Source organism: Bufo gargarizans, chromosome 2, assembly GCF_014858855.1.
Source record: "Bufo gargarizans isolate SCDJY-AF-19 chromosome 2, ASM1485885v1, whole genome shotgun sequence".
Taxonomy (NCBI): Eukaryota; Metazoa; Chordata; class Amphibia; order Anura; family Bufonidae; genus Bufo; species Bufo gargarizans.
Window position 1 is genome coordinate 588,842,169 of NC_058081.1, and position 20,194 is coordinate 588,862,362.

The window sequence follows — 20,194 nt, forward strand, 5'->3', positions numbered from 1 at the left end:
GTCTTCTCCTCCAGAGCTGCGCTCGCTATACGGCTGTAATATATCATGTCTTATCCTCCAGAGGTGCGCTCACTATTTTGCTGTAATATCATGTCTTCTCCTCCAGAGCTGCGCTCGCTATTCTGCTGTAATATATCATGTCTTATCCTCCAGAGGTGCGCTCGCTATTCTGCTGTAATATATCATGTCTTCTCCTCCAGAGATGCACTCACTATTTTACTGTAATATATCATGTCTTATCCTCCAGAGGTGCGCTCGCTATTCTGCTGTAATATATCATGTCTTCTCCTCCAGAGCTGTGCTCGCTATTCTGCTGTAATATATCATGTCTTATCCTCCAGAGGTGCGCTCGCTATTCTGCTGTAATATATCATGTCTTCTCCTCCAGAGATGCACTCACTATTTTGCTGTAATATCATGTCTTCTCCTCCAGAGCTGCGCTCGCTATTCTGCTGTAATATATCATGTCTTATCCTCCAGAGGTGCGCTCGCTATTCTGCTGTAATATATCATGTCTTCTCCTCCAGAGATGCACTCACTATTTTGCTGTAATATCATGTCTTCTCCTCCAGAGCTGCGCTCGCTATTCTGCTGCTGTCTGGTGACTTAAGCGCAGTTATTAAGAGCCGCCTCGTTAGTACTGAGGGTCGCCTGTCATTGGCCTCAGGATACACTGTCAATGATGTGTAAAATAAATATTAGATAAATAATGGGCGTGTCTGGCGCTGACCCCTCCCACTTTCCAGCTGAACAGAGACACAGGTGCAGAACCTCAGAAGTAGAATAGCATTTATACAGAGGCTGCTGGACTAACATCCTGGATTAAGACCCGACCTCTGACGCGCTGGGGCCCCTCACAGGCAGTCAGAGGGCAGCAGCTCATCTGCTCGGGTTGTTTGGTGGCAAACACAAAGTTGAAACACAGCAGATGAATGGAGTGTCAGCTGTAAACCCTGCGCAGGCGCCAACTGCACAGATTCACTGTGTCGCCTGTAAACCCTGCGCAGGCGGCAACTGCATTGATTCACTGTGTGCAAGCTGTAAAACCTGTGCAGGCGACTACTGCTCTGATTCACTGTGTGTCAGCTGTAAACCCTGCGCAGGCGACTACTGCACCGATTCACCATCTGTCAGCTGTAAACTCTGTGCAAGCGACTACCACACCAAGTCACTGTGTGTAAACTGTAAACTAGGCGCAGGTGACGACCGCACCGATTCACTGTGTGTCACCAGGAAAACCTGCGCAGGTGGCAACTCCATCGATTCACTGTGTGCAAGCTGTAAACCCTGTGCAGGCGGCTACCAAACCGATTCACCATGTGTAAGCTGTAAACCCTGCACAGGCGACAACTGCACCAATTCACCACCTGTCAGGTGTAAACCCTGCGCAGGTGACAATCGCACCAATTCACTGTGTGTGAACTGTAAACCCTGCGCAGGCGACGGCCGCACAGATTCATCATGTCATCTGAAAACCCTGTGCAGGCAACGACTGCTCCGAATCACCATCTGTCAGCTGTAAACTCTGCGCAGGCGACTACCACACCGATTCATCAGTAAACCCTTTTCTGATGCAGTGTTGGACCCGGCCATGATAGCAGACTCCAGCAATCAAGGACTTGACCAGATCCAGCAGTGAATGACCATAGACTACAGTTGTAACAGTGCCACCCATGGGTGCACACTAGGTACTGCAACCGGTAGAGTAGAGTGGTGTTAGGGCCAAATATAGAGCTCATGGGATTGTAGGGATTAACTTTGTCACCTGCAGGCACAGAGATGGATGTAGCAGGGGCCACCAGTCAGTCAAGGGGCGATGCTCAGGAATGCTGGAGCTTGTAATCTGTGAGTTTGCAGGGCGCACTGGCGTGGTGCACCGGATAGGAGGTCCTGTGAAAGCTGGCGTTTCTCTGTACAGCCAGTGCCCTGCTGCAAAGCAGTCTCTTCTCCTCCACCGAGTCCAGCTGACATTCACAGAATTCCATCAGGGACTGCACCTTCTCATGAAGCGCTCGTCCTTTATAACGCCACTGCGCCAAGTGGAAGAAAGCCTCGAAGAACGCCTGCAGACACATCCCTGCAAATGAAGAGATAGATGGTGAGGAGGGGCCCCAGGAGACCAGATTGTATGGACCACTACTGGAAACTGCACTACCCACAACGAGATTTTAGGTGCAGACAGGCCTGTGCCGCATGGAGAGGCAGTGTACTGTACAGTAGATAATACAGGTGTGTGTAGTATGGAGAGGCAGCGCACTGTACAGCAGGTAGTACAGGAGTGTGTATAGTATGGAGCGGCAGCGCACTGTACAGCAGATAGTACAGGTGTGTGTGTAGTAGGGAGAGGCAGTGTACTGTACAGCAGGTAGTACAGGTGTGTGTGTAGTATGGAGCGGCAGTGTACTGTACAGCAGGTAGTACAGGTGTGTGTAGTATGGAGCGGCAGTGTACTGTACAGCAGGTAGTACAGGTGTGTGTAGTATGGAGCGGCAGTGTACTGTACAGCAGGTAGTACAGGTGTGTGTGTAGTAGGGAGAGGCAGCGCACTGTACAGCAGGTAGTACAGGTGTGTGTAGTATGGAGCGGCAGTGTACTGTACAGTAGATAATACAGGTGTGTGTAGTAGGGAGAGGCAGCGCACTGTACAGCAGGTAGTACAGCTGTGTGTGTAGTATGGAGCGGCAGTGTACTGTACAGCAGGTAGTACAGCTGTGTGTGTAGTATGGAGCGGCAGTGTACTGTACAGCAGGTAGTACAGGTGTGTGTAGTATGGAGCGGCAGTGCACTGTACAGTAGATAATACAGGTGTGTGTAGTAGGGAGAGGCAGCGCACTGTACAGCAGGTAGTACAGCTGTGTGTGTAGTATGGAGCGGCAGTGTACTGTACAGCAGGTAGTACAGGTTTGTGTAGTAGGGAGAGGCAGCGCACTGTACAGTAGATAATACAGGTGTGTGTAGTAGGGAGAGGCAGCGCACTGTACAGTAGATAATACAGGTGTGTGTAGTAGGGAGAGGCAGCGCACTGTACAGCAGGTAGTACAGGTGTGTGTAGTATGGAGCGGCAGTGTACTGTACAGTAGATAATACAGGTGTGTGTAGTAGGGAGAGGCAGCGCACTGTACAGTAGATAATACAGGTGTGTGTAGTAGGGAGAGGCAGCGCACTGTACAGTAGATAATACAGGTGTGTGTAGTATGGAGAGGCAGTGTACTGTACAGCAGATAGTACAGGTGTGTGTAGTATGGAGAGGCAGTGTACTGTACAGCAGATAGTACAGGTGTGTGTGTAGTATGGAGCGGCAGTGTACTGTACAGCAGATAGTACAGGTGTGTGTAGTATGGAGAGGCAGTGTACTGTACAGCAGGTAGTACAGGTGTGGGTAGTATGGAGAGGCAGTGTACTGTACAGCAGGTAGTACAGGTGTGTGTAGTATGGAGCGGCAGTATACTGTACAGCAGATAGTACAGGTGTGTGTGTAGTATGGAGCGGCAGTGTACTGTACAGCAGATAGTACAGGAGTGTGTATAGTATGGAGCGGCAGTATACTGTACAGCAGATAGTACAGGTGTGTGTGTAGTATGGAGAGGCAGTGTACTGTACAGCAGGTAGTACAGGTGTGTGTGTAGTATGGAGAGGCAGTGTACTGTACAGCAGGTAGTACAGGTGTGTGTAGTATGGAGCGGCAGTGTACTGTACAGCAGGTAGTACAGGTGTGTGTAGTATGGAGCGGCAGTGTACTGTACAGCAGATAGCACAGGTGTGTGTGTAGTATGGAGCGGCAGTGTACTGTACAGTAGATAGTACAGGTGTGTGTGTAGTATGGAGCGGCAGTGTACTGTACAGCAGGTAGTACAGGTGTGTGTAGTATGGAGAGGCAGTGTACTGTAGAGCAGGTAGTACAGGTGTGTGTAGTATGGAGAGGCAGTGTACTGTACAGCAGGTAGTACAGGTGTGTGTAGTATGGAGCGGCAGTGTACTGTACAGCAGATAATACAGGTGTGTGTAGTATGGAGAGGCAGTGTACTGTACAGCAGATAGTACAGGTGTGTGTGTAGTATGGAGAGGCAGTGTACTGTACAGCAGATAGTACAGGTGTGTGTAGTATGGAGCGGCAGTGTACTGTACAGCAGGTAGTACAGGTGTGTGTAGTATGGAGCGGCAGTATACTGTACAGCAGGTAGTACAGGTGTGTGTAGTATGGAGCGGCAGTGTACTGTACAGCAGATAGTACAGGTGTGTGTAGTATGGAGCGGCAGTGTACTGTACAGCAGGTAGTACAGGTGTGTGTAGTATGGAGTGGCAGTGTACTGTACAGCAGATAGTACAGGTGTGTGTAGTATGGAGCGGCAGTGTACTGTACAGCAGGTAGTACAGGTGTGTGTAGTATGGAGCGGCAGTGTACTGTACAGCAGGTAGTACAGGTGTGTAGTAGGGAGAGGCAGTGTACTGTACAGCAGATAGTACAGGTGTGTGTAGTATGGAGCGGCAGTGTACTGTACAGCAGATAGTACAGGTGTGTAGTATGGAGCGGCAGTGTACTGTACAGCAGGTAGTACAGGTGTGTGTAGTATGGAGCGGCAGTGTACTGTACAGCAGATAGTACAGGTGTGTAGTATGGAGCGGCAGTGTACTGTACAGCAGGTAGTACAGGTGTGTGTAGTATGGAGCGGCAGTGTACTGTACAGTATAACTGGTGGCATTGCATCGGTGTATGTCAGTGTATACAATAGGTCTAACATTGTATTCATGAACCCAGACGATCAGGACGACTAGAGCATTGTGGTCCCACTAGCAGGATGCTGCTCCCATCAGTACAGAGCTGATCGTGGATCGCCTGATGCAGCGCTGTAATATACTCATCAGTGCTGGTCATAGTACTGCCATATGCTGCAGCATTAACACTGGGTAGATGTGCAACACACCTACATAGATGAATCCCAGCTTTATGAATACAATGCCAGATGTACAGTGTAGACTGGCACCTGCTCTGACATGTGGAGTTTTGCTGCTCCACCCAGTGTGACACACGAGTCCTGATCCTCGGCCGACATTACCGGACTCTTTGTGCTCGTGGCTGTTCCACCGCCGCGTTATATCAATGTACAGGATGTCACCGGCCGCCATGGAGAAGCTGCCACCACTCAGCTGACAGCTCCTGCACAGAGAAGACAAGAGTCACCAACAAACCTTCAATCTGCACAGCCAAACATAAAATGCCGCCAAACTGCGTGTGTCCTGCTCTATGTGCACCTCGGCCCCGGACCATTGGGATTTCCAGCAGATTCAATGTTCTCCAGATTCAGAGAATTAACCCTAACCCGTTCTCAGCGGACAAACCGTTCAGGCAAATGAAGATGGCGGTATACAGATCATCGTGGGGGGGGGGCAGAGCTGGTAAGTGAAAACAGCAACACCGCCAGCAGAGTACACAGTGACCACAGTGTACATACCGCTAATGGTGACGGCGGTGTAACATACCGCTAAGGGTGACGGCGGTGTAACATACCGCTAAGGGTGACGGCGGTGTAACATACCGCTAAGGGTGACGGCGGTGTAACATACCGCTAAGGGTGACGGCGGTGTAACATACCGCTAAGGGTGACGGCGGTGTAACATACCGCTAAGGGTGACGGCGGTGTAACATACCGCTAAGGGTGACGGCGGTGTAACATACCGCTAAGGGTGACGGCGGTGTAACATACCGCTAAGGGTGACGGCGGTGTAACATACCGCTAAGGGTGACGGCGGTGTAACATACCGCTAAGGGTGACGGCGGTGTAACATACCGCTAAGGGTGACGGCGGTGTAACATACCGCTAAGGGTGACGGCGGTGTAACATACCGCTAAGGGTGACGGCGGTGTAACATACCGCTAAGGGTGACGGCGGTGTAACATACCGCTAAGGGTGACGGCGGTGTAACATACCGCTAAGGGTGACGGCGGTGTAACATACCGCTAAGGGTGACCGCGGTGTACATACCGCTAAGGGTGACCGCAGTGTACATACCGCTAAGGGTGACCGCAGTGTACATACCGCTAAGGGTGACCGCAGTGTACATACCGCTAAGGGTGACCGCAGTGTACATACCGCTAAGGGTGACCGCAGTGTACATACCGCTAAGGGTGACCGCAGTGTAACATACCGCTAATGGTGACCGCAGTGTAACATACCGCTAAGGGTGACCGCAGTGTAACATACCGCTAAGGGTGACCGCAGTGTACATACCGCTAAGGGTGACCGCAGTGTACATACCGCTAAGGGTGACCGCAGTGTACATACCGCTAAGGGTGACGGCAGTGTAACATACCGCTAAGGGTGACCGCAGTGTACATACCGCTAAGGGTGACCGCAGTGTACATACCGCTAAGGGTGACCGCAGTGTACATACCGCTAAGGGTGACGGCAGTGTAACATACCGCTAAGGGTGACCGCAGTGTACATACCGCTAAGGGTGACCGCAGTGTACATACCGCTAAGGGTGACGGCAGTGTACATACCGCTAAGGGTGACCGCAGTGTACATACCGCTAAGGGTGACGGCAGTGTAACATACCGCTAAGGGTGACCGCAGTGTACATACCGCTAAGGGTGACCGCAGTGTAACATACCGCTAAGGGTGACGGCAGTGTAACATACTGCTAAGGGTGACGGCAGTGTACATACCGCTAAGGGTGACCGCAGTGTACATACTGCTAAGGGTGACCGCAGTGTACATACCGCTAAGGGTGACGGCAGTGTAACATACCGCTAAGGGTGACCGCAGTGTACATACCGCTAAGGGTGACGGCAGTGTAACATACCGCTAAGGGTGACCGCAGTGTACATACCGCTAAGGGTGACGGCAGTGTACATACCGCTAAGGGTGACCGCAGTGTACATACCGCTAAGGGTGACCGCAGTGTACATACCGCTAAGGGTGACGGCAGTGTAACATACCGCTAAGGGTGACCGCAGTGTACATACCGCTAAGGGTGACGGCAGTGTACATACCGCTAAGGGTGACCGCAGTGTAACATACTGCTAAGGGTGACCGCAGTGTACATACCGCTAAGGGTGACGGCAGTGTACATACCGCTAAGGGAAGGGATCGGTACAGACCAGAAAGTGGCGCCTATTAGTGGACAGTGAGAAAACTGCAGGATTTTATGGGTTTTCTTTAAATATAGATAATGTTTTTAATTTTTCCATCTTGTTAACATAGAAATGTGACAACATTGGGTCCTTTTCTGATGTCACTTTCTCTTACAGGGAGGATGAAAAAGGGGGTGAGATCAGTTCTAGATGGCGATCAGTGGCGGATAAGAGAAGCCCTGTGGCGCCACCAGAGCCACGGGGGCCCTTTGTGTGGGAGGTCAGGAGGGTGAGGCAGGCCGTCCCCAGGGTTATTTACTCTAGTAGATAAGGTCTCTCTGCAGGGGCCGACTCTGCCGACTCTCCTCCGTTTACCTGCCTGACATTGCCCCACTGCGCCTCATACAGGGCGGACCCCCACTGATCCGATATTGATGGCCTATCCTGCCGACAGGATCATCAGGGACCCCGCCAACCCCTTTAAGGTCTATTTTGGAAGGAGGAGTTTGGTTTATCAGCTTTTCACACAGGCACCTGCTGATGGGGAGAGACTAGAGCATCATGGGAGGTAACAATGGGAAGGCGCCAGGAGGTTTCCAGGATTGGTCAGAGGGGTTGGGGGCGCGGCGGGGGGGGCGTCTCCCTTTTGTATTTGTGTGGATAAATAGAACGGCTTGGAAAATAAATAAAAGAGGCGATTAGGCAGAGCGCTATCGGACTGCAGAAGATGGGCTCAGCAGAACGTCTCATCTCCTGTCTGCTCTGTCTGAGCGCTTCTTACTCCTTGTTTTAGTGATCGGGCAGAGCGCTGTCTGTCCTCACTGCAGAAGATGGGCTCAGCAGAACGTCTCATCTCCTGTCTGCTCTGTCTGAGCGCTTCTTACTCCTTGTTTTAGTGATCGGGCAGAGCGCTGTCTGTCCTCACTGCAGAAGATGGGCTCAGCAGCTAGTCTGGTCTCCCGTCCATTCTGTGTGAGCGCTTCTTACTCCTTGTTTTAGTGATCGGGCAGAGCGCTGTCTGTCCTCACTGCTGAAGATGGGCTCAGCAGCTAGTCTGGTCTCCCATCCATTCTGTGTGAGCGCTTCTTACTCCTTGTTTTAGTGATCGGGCAGAGCGCTGTCTGTCCTCACTGCAGAAGATGGGCTCAGCAGCTAGTCTGGTCTCCCATCCATTCTGTGTGAGCGCTTCTCACGCCTTGTTTTATTGATCGGGCAGAGCGCCGTCTGTCCTCACTGCAGAAGATGGGCTCAGCAGAACGTCTCATCTCCTGTCTGCCCTGTCTGAGCGCTTCTTACTCCTTGTTTTAGTGATTGGGCAGAGCGCTGTCTGTCCTCACTGCTGAAGATGGGCTCAGCAGAACGTCTCATCTCCTGTCTGCTCTGTCTGAGCGCTTCTTACTCCTTGTTTAGTGATCGGGCAGAGCGCTGTCTGTCCTCACTGCTGAAGATGGGCTCAGCAGAAAGTCTGGTCTCCCGTCCATTCTGTGTGAGCGCTTCTTACTCCTTGTTTTAGTGATCGGGCAGAGCGCTGTCTGTCCTCACTGCTGAAGATGGGCTCAGCAGCTAGTCTGGTCTCCCATCCATTCTGTGTGAGCACTTCTCACGCCTTGTTTTAGTGATCGGGCAGAGCGCTGTCTGTCCTCACTGCAGAAGATGGGCTCAGCAGAAAGTCTGGTCTCCCATCCATTCTGTGTGAGCGCTTCTTACTCCTTGTTTTAGTGATCGGGCAGAGCGCTGTCTGTCCTCACTGCAGAAGATGGGCTCAGCAGAACGTCTCATCTCCTGTCTGCTCTGTCTGAGCGCTTCTTACTCCTTGTTTTAGTGATCGGGCAGAGCGCTGTCTGTCCTCACTGCTGAAGATGGGCTCAGCAGCTAGTCTGGTCTCCCATCCATTCTGTGTGAGCGCTTCTCACGCCTTGTTTTAGTGATCGGGCAGAGCGCTGTCTGTCCTCACTGCAGAAGATGGGCTCAGCAGCTAGTCTGGTCTCCCATCCATTCTGTGTGAGCGCTTCTTACTCCTTGTTTTAGTGATCGGGCAGAGCGCTGTCTGTCCTCACTGCAGAAGATGGGCTCAGCAGCTAGTCTGGTCTCCCATCCATTCTGTGTGAGCGCTTCTCACGCCTTGTTTTAGTGATCGGGCAGAGCGCCGTCTGTCCTCACTGCAGAAGATGGGCTCAGCAGCTAGTCTGGTCTCCCGTCCATTCTGTGTGAGCGCTTCTTACTCCTTGTTTTAGTGATCGGGCAGAGCGCTGTCTGTCCTCACTGCAGAAGATGGGCTCAGTAGAAAGTCTGGTCTCCCGTCCATTCTGTGTGAGCGCTTCTTACTCCTTGTTTTAGTGATCGGGCAGAGCGCTGTCTGTCCTCACTGCAGAAGATGGGCTCAGCAGCTAGTCTGGTCTCCCATCCATTCTGTGTGAGCGCTTCTCACGCCTTGTTTTAGTGATCGGGCAGAGCGCTGTCTGTCCTCACTGCAGAAGATGGGCTCAGCAGCTAGTCTGGTCTCCCATCCATTCTGTGTGAGCGCTTCTTACTCCTTGTTTTAGTGATCGGGCAGAGCGCTGTCTGTCCTCACTGCAGAAGATGGGCTCAGCAGCTAGTCTGGTCTCCCATCCATTCTGTGTGAGCGCTTCTTACTCCTTGTTTTAGTGATCGGGCAGAGCGCTGTCTGTCCTCACTGCTGAAGATGGGCTCAGCAGCTAGTCTGGTCTCCCATCCATTCTGTGTGAGCGCTTCTTACTCCTTGTTTTAGTGATCGGGCAGAGCGCTGTCTGTCCTCACTGCTGAAGATGGGCTCAGCAGCTAGTCTGGTCTCCCGTCCATTCTGTGTGAGCGCTTCTTACTCCTTGTTTTCAGTGATCGGGCAGAGCGCTGTCTGTCCTCACTGCAGAAGATGGGCTCAGCAGCTAGTCTGGTCTCCCGTCCATTCTGTGTGAGCGCTTCTTACTCCTTGTTTTAGTGATCGGGCAGAGCGCTGTCTGTTCCTCACTGCTGAAGATGGGCTCAGCAGCTAGTCTGGTCTCCCATCCATTCTGTGTGAGCGCTTCTTACTCCTTGTTTTAGTGATCGGGCAGAGCGCTGTCTGTCCTCACTGCTGAAGATGGGCTCAGCAGCTAGTCTGGTCTCCCGTCCATTCTGTGTGAGCGCTTCTTACTCCTTGTTTTAGTGATCGGGCAGAGCGCCGTCTGTCCTCACTGCAGAAGATGGGCTCAGCAGCTAGTCTGGTCTCCCGTCCATTCTGTGTGAGCGCTTCTTACTCCTTGTTTTAGTGATCGGGCAGAGCGCTGTCTGTCCTCACTGCAGAAGATGGGCTCAGTAGAAAGTCTGGTCTCCCGTCCATTCTGTGGGAGCGCTTCTTACTCCTTGTTTTAGTGATCGGGCAGAGCGCTGTCTGTCCTCACTGCAGAAGATGGGCTCAGCAGCTAGTCTGGTCTCCCATCCATTCTGTGTGAGCGCTTCTTACGCCTTGTTTTAGTGATCGGGCAGAGCGCCGTCTGTCCTCACTGCTGAAGATGGGCTCAGCAGCTAGTCTGGTCTCCCGTCCATTCTGTGTGAGCGCTTCTTACTCCTTGTTTTAGTGATCGGGCAGAGCGCTGTCTGTCCTCACTGCTGAAGATGGGCTCAGCAGCTAGTCTGGTCTCCCGTCCATTCTGTGTGAGCGCTTCTTACTCCTTGTTTTAGTGATCGGGCAGAGCGCTGTCTGTCCTCACTGCTGAAGATGGGCTCAGCAGCTAGTCTGGTCTCCCATCCATTCTGTGTGAGCGCTTCTTACTCCTTGTTTTAGTGATCGGGCAGAGCGCCGTCTGTCCTCACTGCAGAAGATGGGCTCAGCAGCTAGTCTGGTCTCCCATCCATTCTGTCGTGAGCGCTTCTTACTCCTTGTTTAGTGATCGGGCAGAGCGCTGTCTGTCCTCACTGCAGAAGATGGGCTCAGCAGCTAGTCTGGTCTCCCGTCCATTCTGTGTGAGCGCTTCTTACTCCTTGTTTTAGTGATCGGGCAGAGCGCTGTCTGTCCTCACTGCAGAAGATGGGCTCAGCAGCTAGTCTGGTCTCCCATCCATTCTGTGTGAGCGCTTCTCACGCCTTGTTTTAGTGATCGGGCAGAGCGCTGTCTGTCCTCACTGCTGAAGATGGGCTCAGCAGCTAGTCTGGTCTCCCATCCATTCTGTGTGAGCGCTTCTTACTCCTTGTTTTAGTGATCGGGCAGAGCGCTGTCTGTCCTCACTGCAGAAGATGGGCTCAGCAGCTAGTCTGGTCTCCCATCCATTCTGTGTGAGCGCTTCTTACTCCTTGTTTTAGTGATCGGGCAGAGCGCCTGTCTGTCCTCACTGCAGAAGATGGGCTCAGCAGCTAGTCTGGTCTCCCATCCATTCTGTGTGAGTGCTTCTCACTCCTTGTTTTAGTGATCGGGCAGAGCGCTGTCTGTCCTCACTGCTGAAGATGGGCTCAGCAGCTAGTCTGGTCTCCCATCCATTCTGTGTGAGTGCTTCTTACGCCTTGTTTTATTGATCGGGCAGAGCGCCTGTCTGTCCTCACTGCTGAAGATGGGCTCAGCAGCTAGTCTGGTCTCCCATCCATTCTGTGTGAGCGCTTCTCACGCCTTGTTTTAGTGATCGGGCAGAGCGCTGTCTGTCCTCACTGCAGAAGATGGGCTCAGCAGCTAGTCTGGTCTCCCATCCATTCTGTGTGAGCGCTTCTTACTCCTTGTTTTAGTGATCGGGCAGAGCGCTGTCTGTCCTCACTGCAGAAGATGGGCTCAGCAGCTAGTCTGGTCTCCCATCCATTCTGTGTGAGCGCTTCTTACTCCTTGTTTTAGTGATCGGGCAGAGCGCTGTCTGTCCTCACTGCAGAAGATGGGCTCAGCAGCTAGTCTGGTCTCCCATCCATTCTGTGTGAGCGCTTCTTACTCCTTGTTTTAGTGATCGGGCAGAGCGCTGTCTGTCCTCACTGCAGAAGATGGGCTCAGCAGATAGTCTGGTCTCCCGTCCATTCTGTGTGAGCGCTTCTTACTCCTTGTTTTAGTGATCGGGCAGAGCGCTGTCTGTCCTCACTGCAGAAGATGGGCTCAGCAGCTAGTCTGGTCTCCCGTCCATTCTGTGTGAGCGCTTCTTACTCCTTGTTTTAGTGATCGGGCAGAGCGCTGTCTGTCCTCACTGCAGAAGATGGGCTCAGCAGCTAGTCTGGTCTCCCGTCCATTCTGTGTGAGCGCTTCTTACTCCTTGTTTTAGTGATCGGGCAGAGCGCTGTCTGTCCTCACTGCAGAAGATGGGCTCAGCAGCTAGTCTGGTCTCCCATCCATTCTGTGTGAGCGCTTCTTACTCCTTGTTTTAGTGATCGGGCAGAGCGCTGTCTGTCCTCACTGCAGAAGATGGGCTCAGCAGCTAGTCTGGTCTCCCATCCATTCTGTGTGAGCGCTTCTTACGCCTTGTTTTAGTGATCGGGCAGAGCGCCTGTCTGTCCTCACTGCTGAAGATGGGCTCAGCAGCTAGTCTGGTCTCCCAGTCCATTCTGTGTGAGCGCTTCTTACTCCTTGTTTTAGTGATCGGGCAGAGCGCTGTCTGTCCTCACTGCAGAAGATGGGCTCAGCAGCTAGTCTGGTCTCCCATCCATTCTGTGTGAGCGCTTCTTACTCCTTGTTTTAGTGATCGGGCAGAGCGCTGTCTGTCCTCACTGCAGAAGATGGGCTCAGCAGCTAGTCTGGTCTCCCATCCATTCTGTGTGAGCGCTTCTTACTCCTTGTTTTAGTGATCGGGCAGAGCGCTGTCTGTCCTCACTGCTGAAGATGGGCTCAGCAGCTAGTCTGGTCTCCCATCCATTCTGTGTGAGCGCTTCTTACTCCTTGTTTTAGTGATCGGGCAGAGCGCTGTCTGTCCTCACTGCAGAAGATGGGCTCAGCAGCTAGTCTGGTCTCCCATCCATTCTGTGTGAGCGCTTCTTACTCCTTGTTTTAGTGATCGGGCAGAGCGCTGTCTGTCCTCACTGCAGAAGATGGGCTCAGCAGCTAGTCTGGTCTCCCATCCATTCTGTGTGAGCGCTTCTTACTCCTTGTTTTAGTGATCGGGCAGAGCGCTGTCTGTCCTCACTGCAGAAGATGGGCTCAGCAGCTAGTCTGGTCTCCCAGTCCATTCTGTGTGAGCGCTTCTTACTCCTTGTTTTAGTGATCGGGCAGAGCGCTGTCTGTCCTCACTGCAGAAGATGGGCTCAGCAGCTAGTCTGGTCTCCCATCCATTCTGTGTGAGCGCTTCTTACTCCTTGTTTTAGTGATCGGGCAGAGCGCTGTCTGTCCTCACTGCAGAAGATGGGCTCAGCAGCTAGTCTGGTCTCCCATCCATTCTGTGTGAGCGCTTCTTACTCCTTGTTTTAGTGATCGGGCAGAGCGCTGTCTGTCCTCACTGCTGAAGATGGGCTCAGCAGATAGTCTGGTCTCCCATCCATTCTGTGTGAGCGCTTCTTACTCCTTGTTTTAGTGATCGGGCAGAGCGCTGTCTGTCCTCACTGCAGAAGATGGGCTCAGCAGCTAGTCTGGTCTCCCATCCATTCTGTGTGAGCGCTTCTTACTCCTTGTTTTAGTGATCGGGCAGAGCGCCGTCTGTCCTCACTGCTGAAGATGGGCTCAGCAGCTAGTCTGGTCTCCCATCCATTCTGTGTGAGCGCTTCTTACTCCTTGTTTTAGTGATCGGGCAGAGCGCTGTCTGTCCTCACTGCTGAAGATGGGCTCAGCAGAAAGTCTGGTCTCCCATCCATTCTGTGTGAGCGCTTCTTACTCCTTGTTTTAGTGATCGGGCAGAGCGCTGTCTGTCCTCACTGCAGAAGATGGGCTCAGCAGCTAGTCTGGTCTCCCATCCATTCTGTGTGAGCGCTTCTTACTCCTTGTTTTAGTGATCGGGCAGAGCGCTGTCTGTCCTCACTGCAGAAGATGGGCTCAGCAGCTAGTCTGGTCTCCCATCCATTCTGTGTGAGCGCTTCTTACGCCTTGTTTTAGTGATCGGGCAGAGCGCTGTCTGTCCTCACTGCAGAAGATGGGCTCAGCAGCTAGTCTGGTCTCCCATCCATTCTGTGTGAGCGCTTCTTACTCCTTGTTTTAGTGATCGGGCAGAGCGCTGTCTGTCCTCACTGCAGAAGATGGGCTCAGCAGCTAGTCTGGTCTCCCATCCATTCTGTGTGAGCGCTTCTTACTCCTTGTTTTAGTGATCGGGCAGAGCGCTGTCTGTCCTCACTGCTGAAGATGGGCTCAGCAGCTAGTCTGGTCTCCCATCCATTCTGTGTGAGCGCTTCTTACTCCTTGTTTTAGTGATCGGGCAGAGCGCTGTCTGTCCTCACTGCTGAAGATGGGCTCAGCAGCTAGTCTGGTCTCCCATCCATTCTGTGTGAGCGCTTCTTACTCCTTGTTTTAGTGATCGGGCAGAGCGCTGTCTGTCCTCACTGCAGAAGATGGGCTCAGCAGCTAGTCTGGTCTCCCATCCATTCTGTGTGAGCGCTTCTTCACTCCTTGTTTTAGTGATCGGGCAGAGCGCTGTCTGTCCTCACTGCAGAAGATGGGCTCAGCAGCTAGTCTGGTCTCCCATCCATTCTGTGTGAGCGCTTCTTACTCCTTGTTTTAGTGATCGGGCAGAGCGCTGTCTGTCCTCACTGCTGAAGATGGGCTCAGCAGCTAGTCTGGTCTCCCATCCATTCTGTGTGAGCGCTTCTTACTCCTTGTTTTAGTGATCGGGCAGAGCGCTGTCTGTCCTCACTGCTGAAGATGGGCTCAGCAGCTAGTCTGGTCTCCCATCCATTCTGTGTGAGCGCTTCTTACTCCTTGTTTTAGTGATCGGGCAGAGCGCTGTCTGTCCTCACTGCTGAAGATGGGCTCAGCAGCTAGTCTGGTCTCCCATCCATTCTGTGTGAGCGCTTCTTACTCCTTGTTTTAGTGATCGGGCAGAGCGCTGTCTGTCCTCACTGCTGAAGATGGGCTCAGCAGCTAGTCTGGTCTCCCGTCCATTCTGTGTGAGCGCTTCTTACTCCTTGTTTTAGTGATCGGGCAGAGCGCCGTCCTGTCCTCACTGCAGAAGATGGGCTCAGCAGAACGTCTGCATCTCCTGTCCATTCTGTCTGAGCGCTTCTTACTCCTTGTTTTAGTGATCGGGCAGAGCGCTGTCTGTCCTCACTGCAGAAGATGGGCTCAGCAGCTAGTCTGGTCTCCCGTCCATTCTGTGTGAGCGCTTCTTACTCCTTGTTTTAGTGATCGGGCAGAGCGCTGTCTGTCCTCACTGCAGAAGATGGGCTCAGCAGCTAGTCTGGTCTCCCATCCATTCTGTGTGAGCGCTTCTTACTCCTTGTTTTAGTGATCGGGCAGAGCGCTGTCTGTCCTCACTGCAGAAGATGGGCTCAGCAGCTAGTCTGGTCTCCCATCCATTCTGTGTGAGCGCTTCTTACTCCTTGTTTTAGTGATCGGGCAGAGCGCCGTCTGTCCTCACTGCTGAAGATGGGCTCAGCAGCTAGTCTGGTCTCTCATCCATTCTGTGTGAGCGCTTCTCACGCCTTGTTTTAGTGATCGGGCAGAGCGCTGTCTGTCCTCACTGCTGAAGATGGGCTCAGCAGCTAGTCTGGTCTCCCATCCATTCTGTGTGAGCGCTTCTTACTCCTTGTTTTAGTGATCGGGCAGAGCGCTGTCTGTCCTCACTGCAGAAGATGGGCTCAGCAGAAAGTCTGGTCTCCCAGTTCGCTCTGTGTGAGCGCTTCTTACTCCTTGTTTTATTGATCGGGCAGAGCGCCGTCTGTCCTCACTGCAGAAGATGGGCTCAGCAGCTAGTCTGGTCTCCCATCCATTCTGTGTGAGTGCTTCTCACGCCTTGTTTTAGTGATCGGGCAGAGCGCTGTCTGTCCTCACTGCAGAAGATGGGCTCAGCAGAACGTCTCATCTCCTGTCTGCTCTGTCTGAGCGCTTCTTACTCCTTGTTTTAGTGATCGGGCAGAGCGCTGTCTGTCCTCACTGCAGAAGATGGGCTCAGCAGCTAGTCTGGTCTCCCATCCATTCTGTGTGAGCGCTTCTTACTCCTTGTTTTAGTGATCGGACAGAGCGCTGTCTGTCCTCACTGCAGAAGATGGGCTCAGCAGAACGTCTCATCTCCTGTCTGCTCTGTCTGAGCGCTTCTTACTCCTTGTTTCAGTGATCGGGCAGAGCGCTGTCTGTCCTCACTGCAGAAGATGGGCTCAGTAGAAAGTCTGGTCTCCCGTCCATTCTGTGTGAGCGCTTCTTACTCCTTGTTTTAGTGATCGGACAGAGCGCCGTCTGTTCTCACTGCTGAAGATGGGCTCAGCAGCTAGTCTGGTCTCCTGTTCGCTCTGTGTGAGCGCTTCTTACTCCTTGTTTTAGTGATCGGGCAGAGCGCTGTCTGTCCTCACTGCTGAAGATGGGCTCAGCAGCTAGTCTGGTCTCCCATCCATTCTGTGTGAGCGCTTCTTACTCCTTGTTTTAGTGATCGGGCAGAGCGCTGTCTGTCCTCACTGCTGAAGATGGGCTCAGCAGAACGTCTCATCTCCTGTCTGCTCTGTCTGAGCGCTTCTTACTCCTTGTTTTAGTGATCGGGCAGAGCGCTGTCTGTCCTCACTGCAGAAGATGGGCTCAGCAGCTAGTCTGGTCTCCCATCCATTCTGTGTGAGCGCTTCTTACTCCTTGTTTTAGTGATCGGGCAGAGCGCTGTCTGTCCTCACTGCAGAAGATGGGCTCAGCAGAACGTCTCATCTCCTGTCTGCTCTGTCTGAGCGCTTCTTACTCCTTGTTTTAGTGATCGGGCAGAGCGCTGTCTGTCCTCACTGCAGAAGATGGGCTCAGCAGAAAGTCTGGTCTCCCGTCCATTCTGTGTGAGCGCTTCTTACTCCTTGTTTTAGTGATCGGGCAGAGCGCTGTCTGTCCTCACTGCTGAAGATGGGCTCAGCAGCTAGTCTGGTCTCCCGTCCATTCTGTGTGAGCGCTTCTTACTCCTTGTTTTAGTGATCGGGCAGAGCGCTGTCTGTCCTCACTGCTGAAGATGGGCTCAGCAGCTAGTCTGGTCTCCCATCCATTCTGTGTGAGCGCTTCTTACTCCTTGTTTTAGTGATCGGGCAGAGCGCTGTCTGTCCTCACTGCTGAAGATGGGCTCAGCAGCTAGTCTGGTCTCCCATCCATTCTGTGTGAGCGCTTCTTACTCCTTGTTTTAGTGATCGGGCAGAGCGCTGTCTGTCCTCACTGCTGAAGATGGGCTCAGCAGCTAGTCTGGTCTCCCATCCATTCTGTGTGAGCGCTTCTTACTCCTTGTTTTAGTGATCGGGCAGAGCGCTGTCTGTCCTCACTGCTGAAGATGGGCTCAGCAGCTAGTCTGGTCTCCCATCCATTCTGTGTGAGCGCTTCTTACTCCTTGTTTTAGTGATCGGGCAGAGCGCTGTCTGTCCTCACTGCTGAAGATGGGCTCAGCAGCTAGTCTGGTCTCCCATCCATTCTGTGTGAGCGCTTCTTACTCCTTGTTTTAGTGATCGGGCAGAGCGCTGTCTGTCCTCACTGCTGAAGATGGGCTCAGCAGCTAGTCTGGTCTCCCATCCATTCTGTGTGAGCGCTTCTTACTCCTTGTTTTAGTGATCGGGCAGAGCGCTGTCTGTCCTCACTGCTAGAAGATGGCTCAGCAGCTAGTCTGGTCTCCCGTCCATTCTGTGTGAGCGCTTCTTACGCCTTGTTTTAGTGATCGGGCAGAGCGCTGTCTGTCCTCACTGCTGAAGATGGGCTCAGCAGCTAGTCTGGTCTCCCATCCATTCTGTTGTGAGCGCTTCTTACTCCTTGTTTTAGTGATCGGGCAGAGCGCCTGTCCTGTCCTCACTGCTAGAATATGGGCTAGCAGCTAGTCTGGTCTCCCATCCATTCTGTGTGAGCGCTTCCTCACTCCTTGTTTTAGTGATCGGGCAGAGCGCTGTCTGTCCTCACTGCAGAAGATGGGCTCGCAGAACTATTCATGGCTCCCTGTCCTGATCTGTCGGAGCGCTTCTTACTCCTTGTTTTAGTGATCGGGCAGAGCGCTGTCTGTCCTCACTGCAGAAGATGGGCTCAGCAGCTAGTCTGGTCTCCCATCCATTCTGTGTGAGCGCTTCTTACTCCTTGTTTTAGTGATCGGGCAGAGCGCTGTCTGTCCTCACTGCATGAAGATGGGCTCAGCAGCTAGTCTGGTCTCCCATCCATTCTGTGTGAGCGCTTCTTACGCCTTGTTTTAGTGATCGGGCAGAGCGCCTGTCTGTCCTCACTGCAGAAGATGGGCTCAGCAGCTAGTCTGGTCTCCCGTCCATTCTGTGTGAGCGCTTCTTACTCCTTGTTTTAGTGATCGGGCAGAGCGCTGTCTGTCCTCACTGCTGAAGATGGGCTCAGCAGCTAGTCTGGTCTCCCGTCCATTCTGTGTGAGCGCTTCTTACGCCTTGTTTTAGTGATCGGGCAGAGCGCTGTCTGTCCTCACTGCTGAAGATGGGCTCAGCAGCTAGTCTGGTCTCCCGTCCATTCTGTGTGAGCGCTTCTTACTCCTTGTTTTAGTGATCGGGCAGAGCGCTGTCTGTCCTCACTGCTGAAGATGGGCTCAGCAGCTAGTCTGGTCTCCCATCCATTCTGTGTGAGCGCTTCTTACTCCTTGTTTTAGTGATCGGGCAGAGCGCTGTCTGTCCTCACTGCTGAAGATGGGCTCAGCAGCTAGTCTGGTCTCCCATCCATTCTGTGTGAGCGCTTCTTACTCCTTGTTTTAGTGATCGGGCAGAGCGCTGTCTGTCCTCACTGCTGAAGATGGGCTCAGCAGCTAGTCTGGTCTCCCGTCCATTCTGTGTGAGCGCTTCTTACTCCTTGTTTTAGTGATCGGGCAGAGCGCTGTCTGTCCTCACTGCAGAAGATGGGCTCAGCAGCTAGTCTGGTCTCCCATCCATTCTGTGTGAGCGCTTCTTACTCCTTGTTTTAGTGATCGGGCAGAGCGCTGTCTGTCCTCACTGCAGAAGATGGGCTCAGCAGCTAGTCTGGTCTCCCATCCATTCTGTGTGAGCGCTTCTTACTCCTTGTTTTAGTGATCGGGCAGAGCGCCTGTCTGTCCTCACTGCATGAAGATGGGCTCAGCAGCTAGTCTGGTCTCCCATCCATTCTGTGTGAGCGCTTCTTACTCCTTGTTTTAGTGATCGGGCAGAGCGCTGTCTGTCCTCACTGCAGAAGATGGGCTCAGCAGCTAGTCTGGTCTCCCATCCATTCTGTGTGAGCGCTTCTTACTCCTTGTTTTAGTGATCGGGCAGAGCGCTGTCTGTCCTCACTGCAGAAGATGGGCTCAGCAGCTAGTCTGGTCTCCCATCCATTCTGTGTGAGCGCTTCTTACTCCTTGTTTTAGTGATCGGGCAGAGCGCCTGTCTGTCCTCACTGCAGAAGATGGGCTCAGCAGCTAGTCTGGTCTCCCATCCATTCTGTGTGAGCGCTTCTTACTCCTTGTTTTAGTGATCGGGCAGAGCGCCGTCTGTCCTCACTGCAGAAGATGGGCTCAGCAGCTAGTCTGGTCTCCCATCCATTCTGTGTGAGCGCTTCTTACTCCTTGTTTTAGTGATCGGGCAGAGCGCTGTCTGTCCTCACTGCAGAAGATGGGCTCAGCAGCTAGTCTGGTCTCCCGTCCATTCTGTGTGAGCGCTTCTTACTCCTTGTTTTAGTGATCGGGCAGAGCGCCGTCTAGTCCTCACTGCAGAAGATGGGCTCAGCAGAACGTCTCATCTCCTGTCTGCTCTGTCTGAGCGCTTCTTACTCCTTGTTTTAGTGATCGGACAGAGCGCTGTCTGTCCTCACTGCTGAAGATGGGCTCAGCAGCTAGTCTGGTCTCCCCGTCCATTCTGTGTGAGCGCTTCTTACGCCTTGTTTTAGTGATCGGGCAGAGCGCTGTCTGTCCTCACTGCTGAAGATGGGTAAGCAAAAAGTCTGGTCTCCCATCCATTCTGTGTGAGCGCTTCTTACTCCTTGTTTTAGTGATCGGGCAGAGCGCTGTCTGTCCTCACTGCAGAAGATGGGCTCAGCAGATACGTCTGGTCATCTCCTTCTGTCTGTCTGAGCGCTTCTTACTCCTTGTTTTAGTGATCGGGCAGAGCGCTGTCTGTCCTCACTGCATGAAGATGGGCTCA

At 52.8% G+C, this 20,194-nt stretch overlaps 1 protein-coding gene across 1 annotated transcript; it reads right to left on the reverse strand.

Moving 5' to 3' along the window:
* Positions 1-407: 407 nt before the first annotated feature.
* Positions 408-5,348, reverse strand: LOC122926763 (tubulin polyglutamylase TTLL11-like). The gene is made up of 2 exons (XM_044278238.1): positions 5,055-5,348; positions 408-2,077 (listed from the first exon to the last, which is right to left on the reverse strand). Exons 1-2 carry the CDS (start codon positions 5,122-5,124, stop codon positions 1,821-1,823), a joined length of 327 nt encoding a protein of 108 aa, XP_044134173.1. The 5' UTR covers positions 5,125-5,348; the 3' UTR covers positions 408-1,820.
* Between the last annotated feature and the right edge of the window lie 14,846 nt (positions 5,349-20,194).

Excerpts from the sequence above, each read along its gene's own strand:
- LOC122926763 (XM_044278238.1), bottom strand. The coding sequence starts at position 5,124 with ATGGCGGCCGGTGACATCCTGTACATTGATATAACGCGGCGGTGGAAC. Across the intron at positions 2,078-5,054 it reads CCACGAGCACAAAGAGTCCG|GGATGTGTCTGCAGGCGTTC; the intron begins GTAATGTCGGCC and ends CTTCATTTGCAG.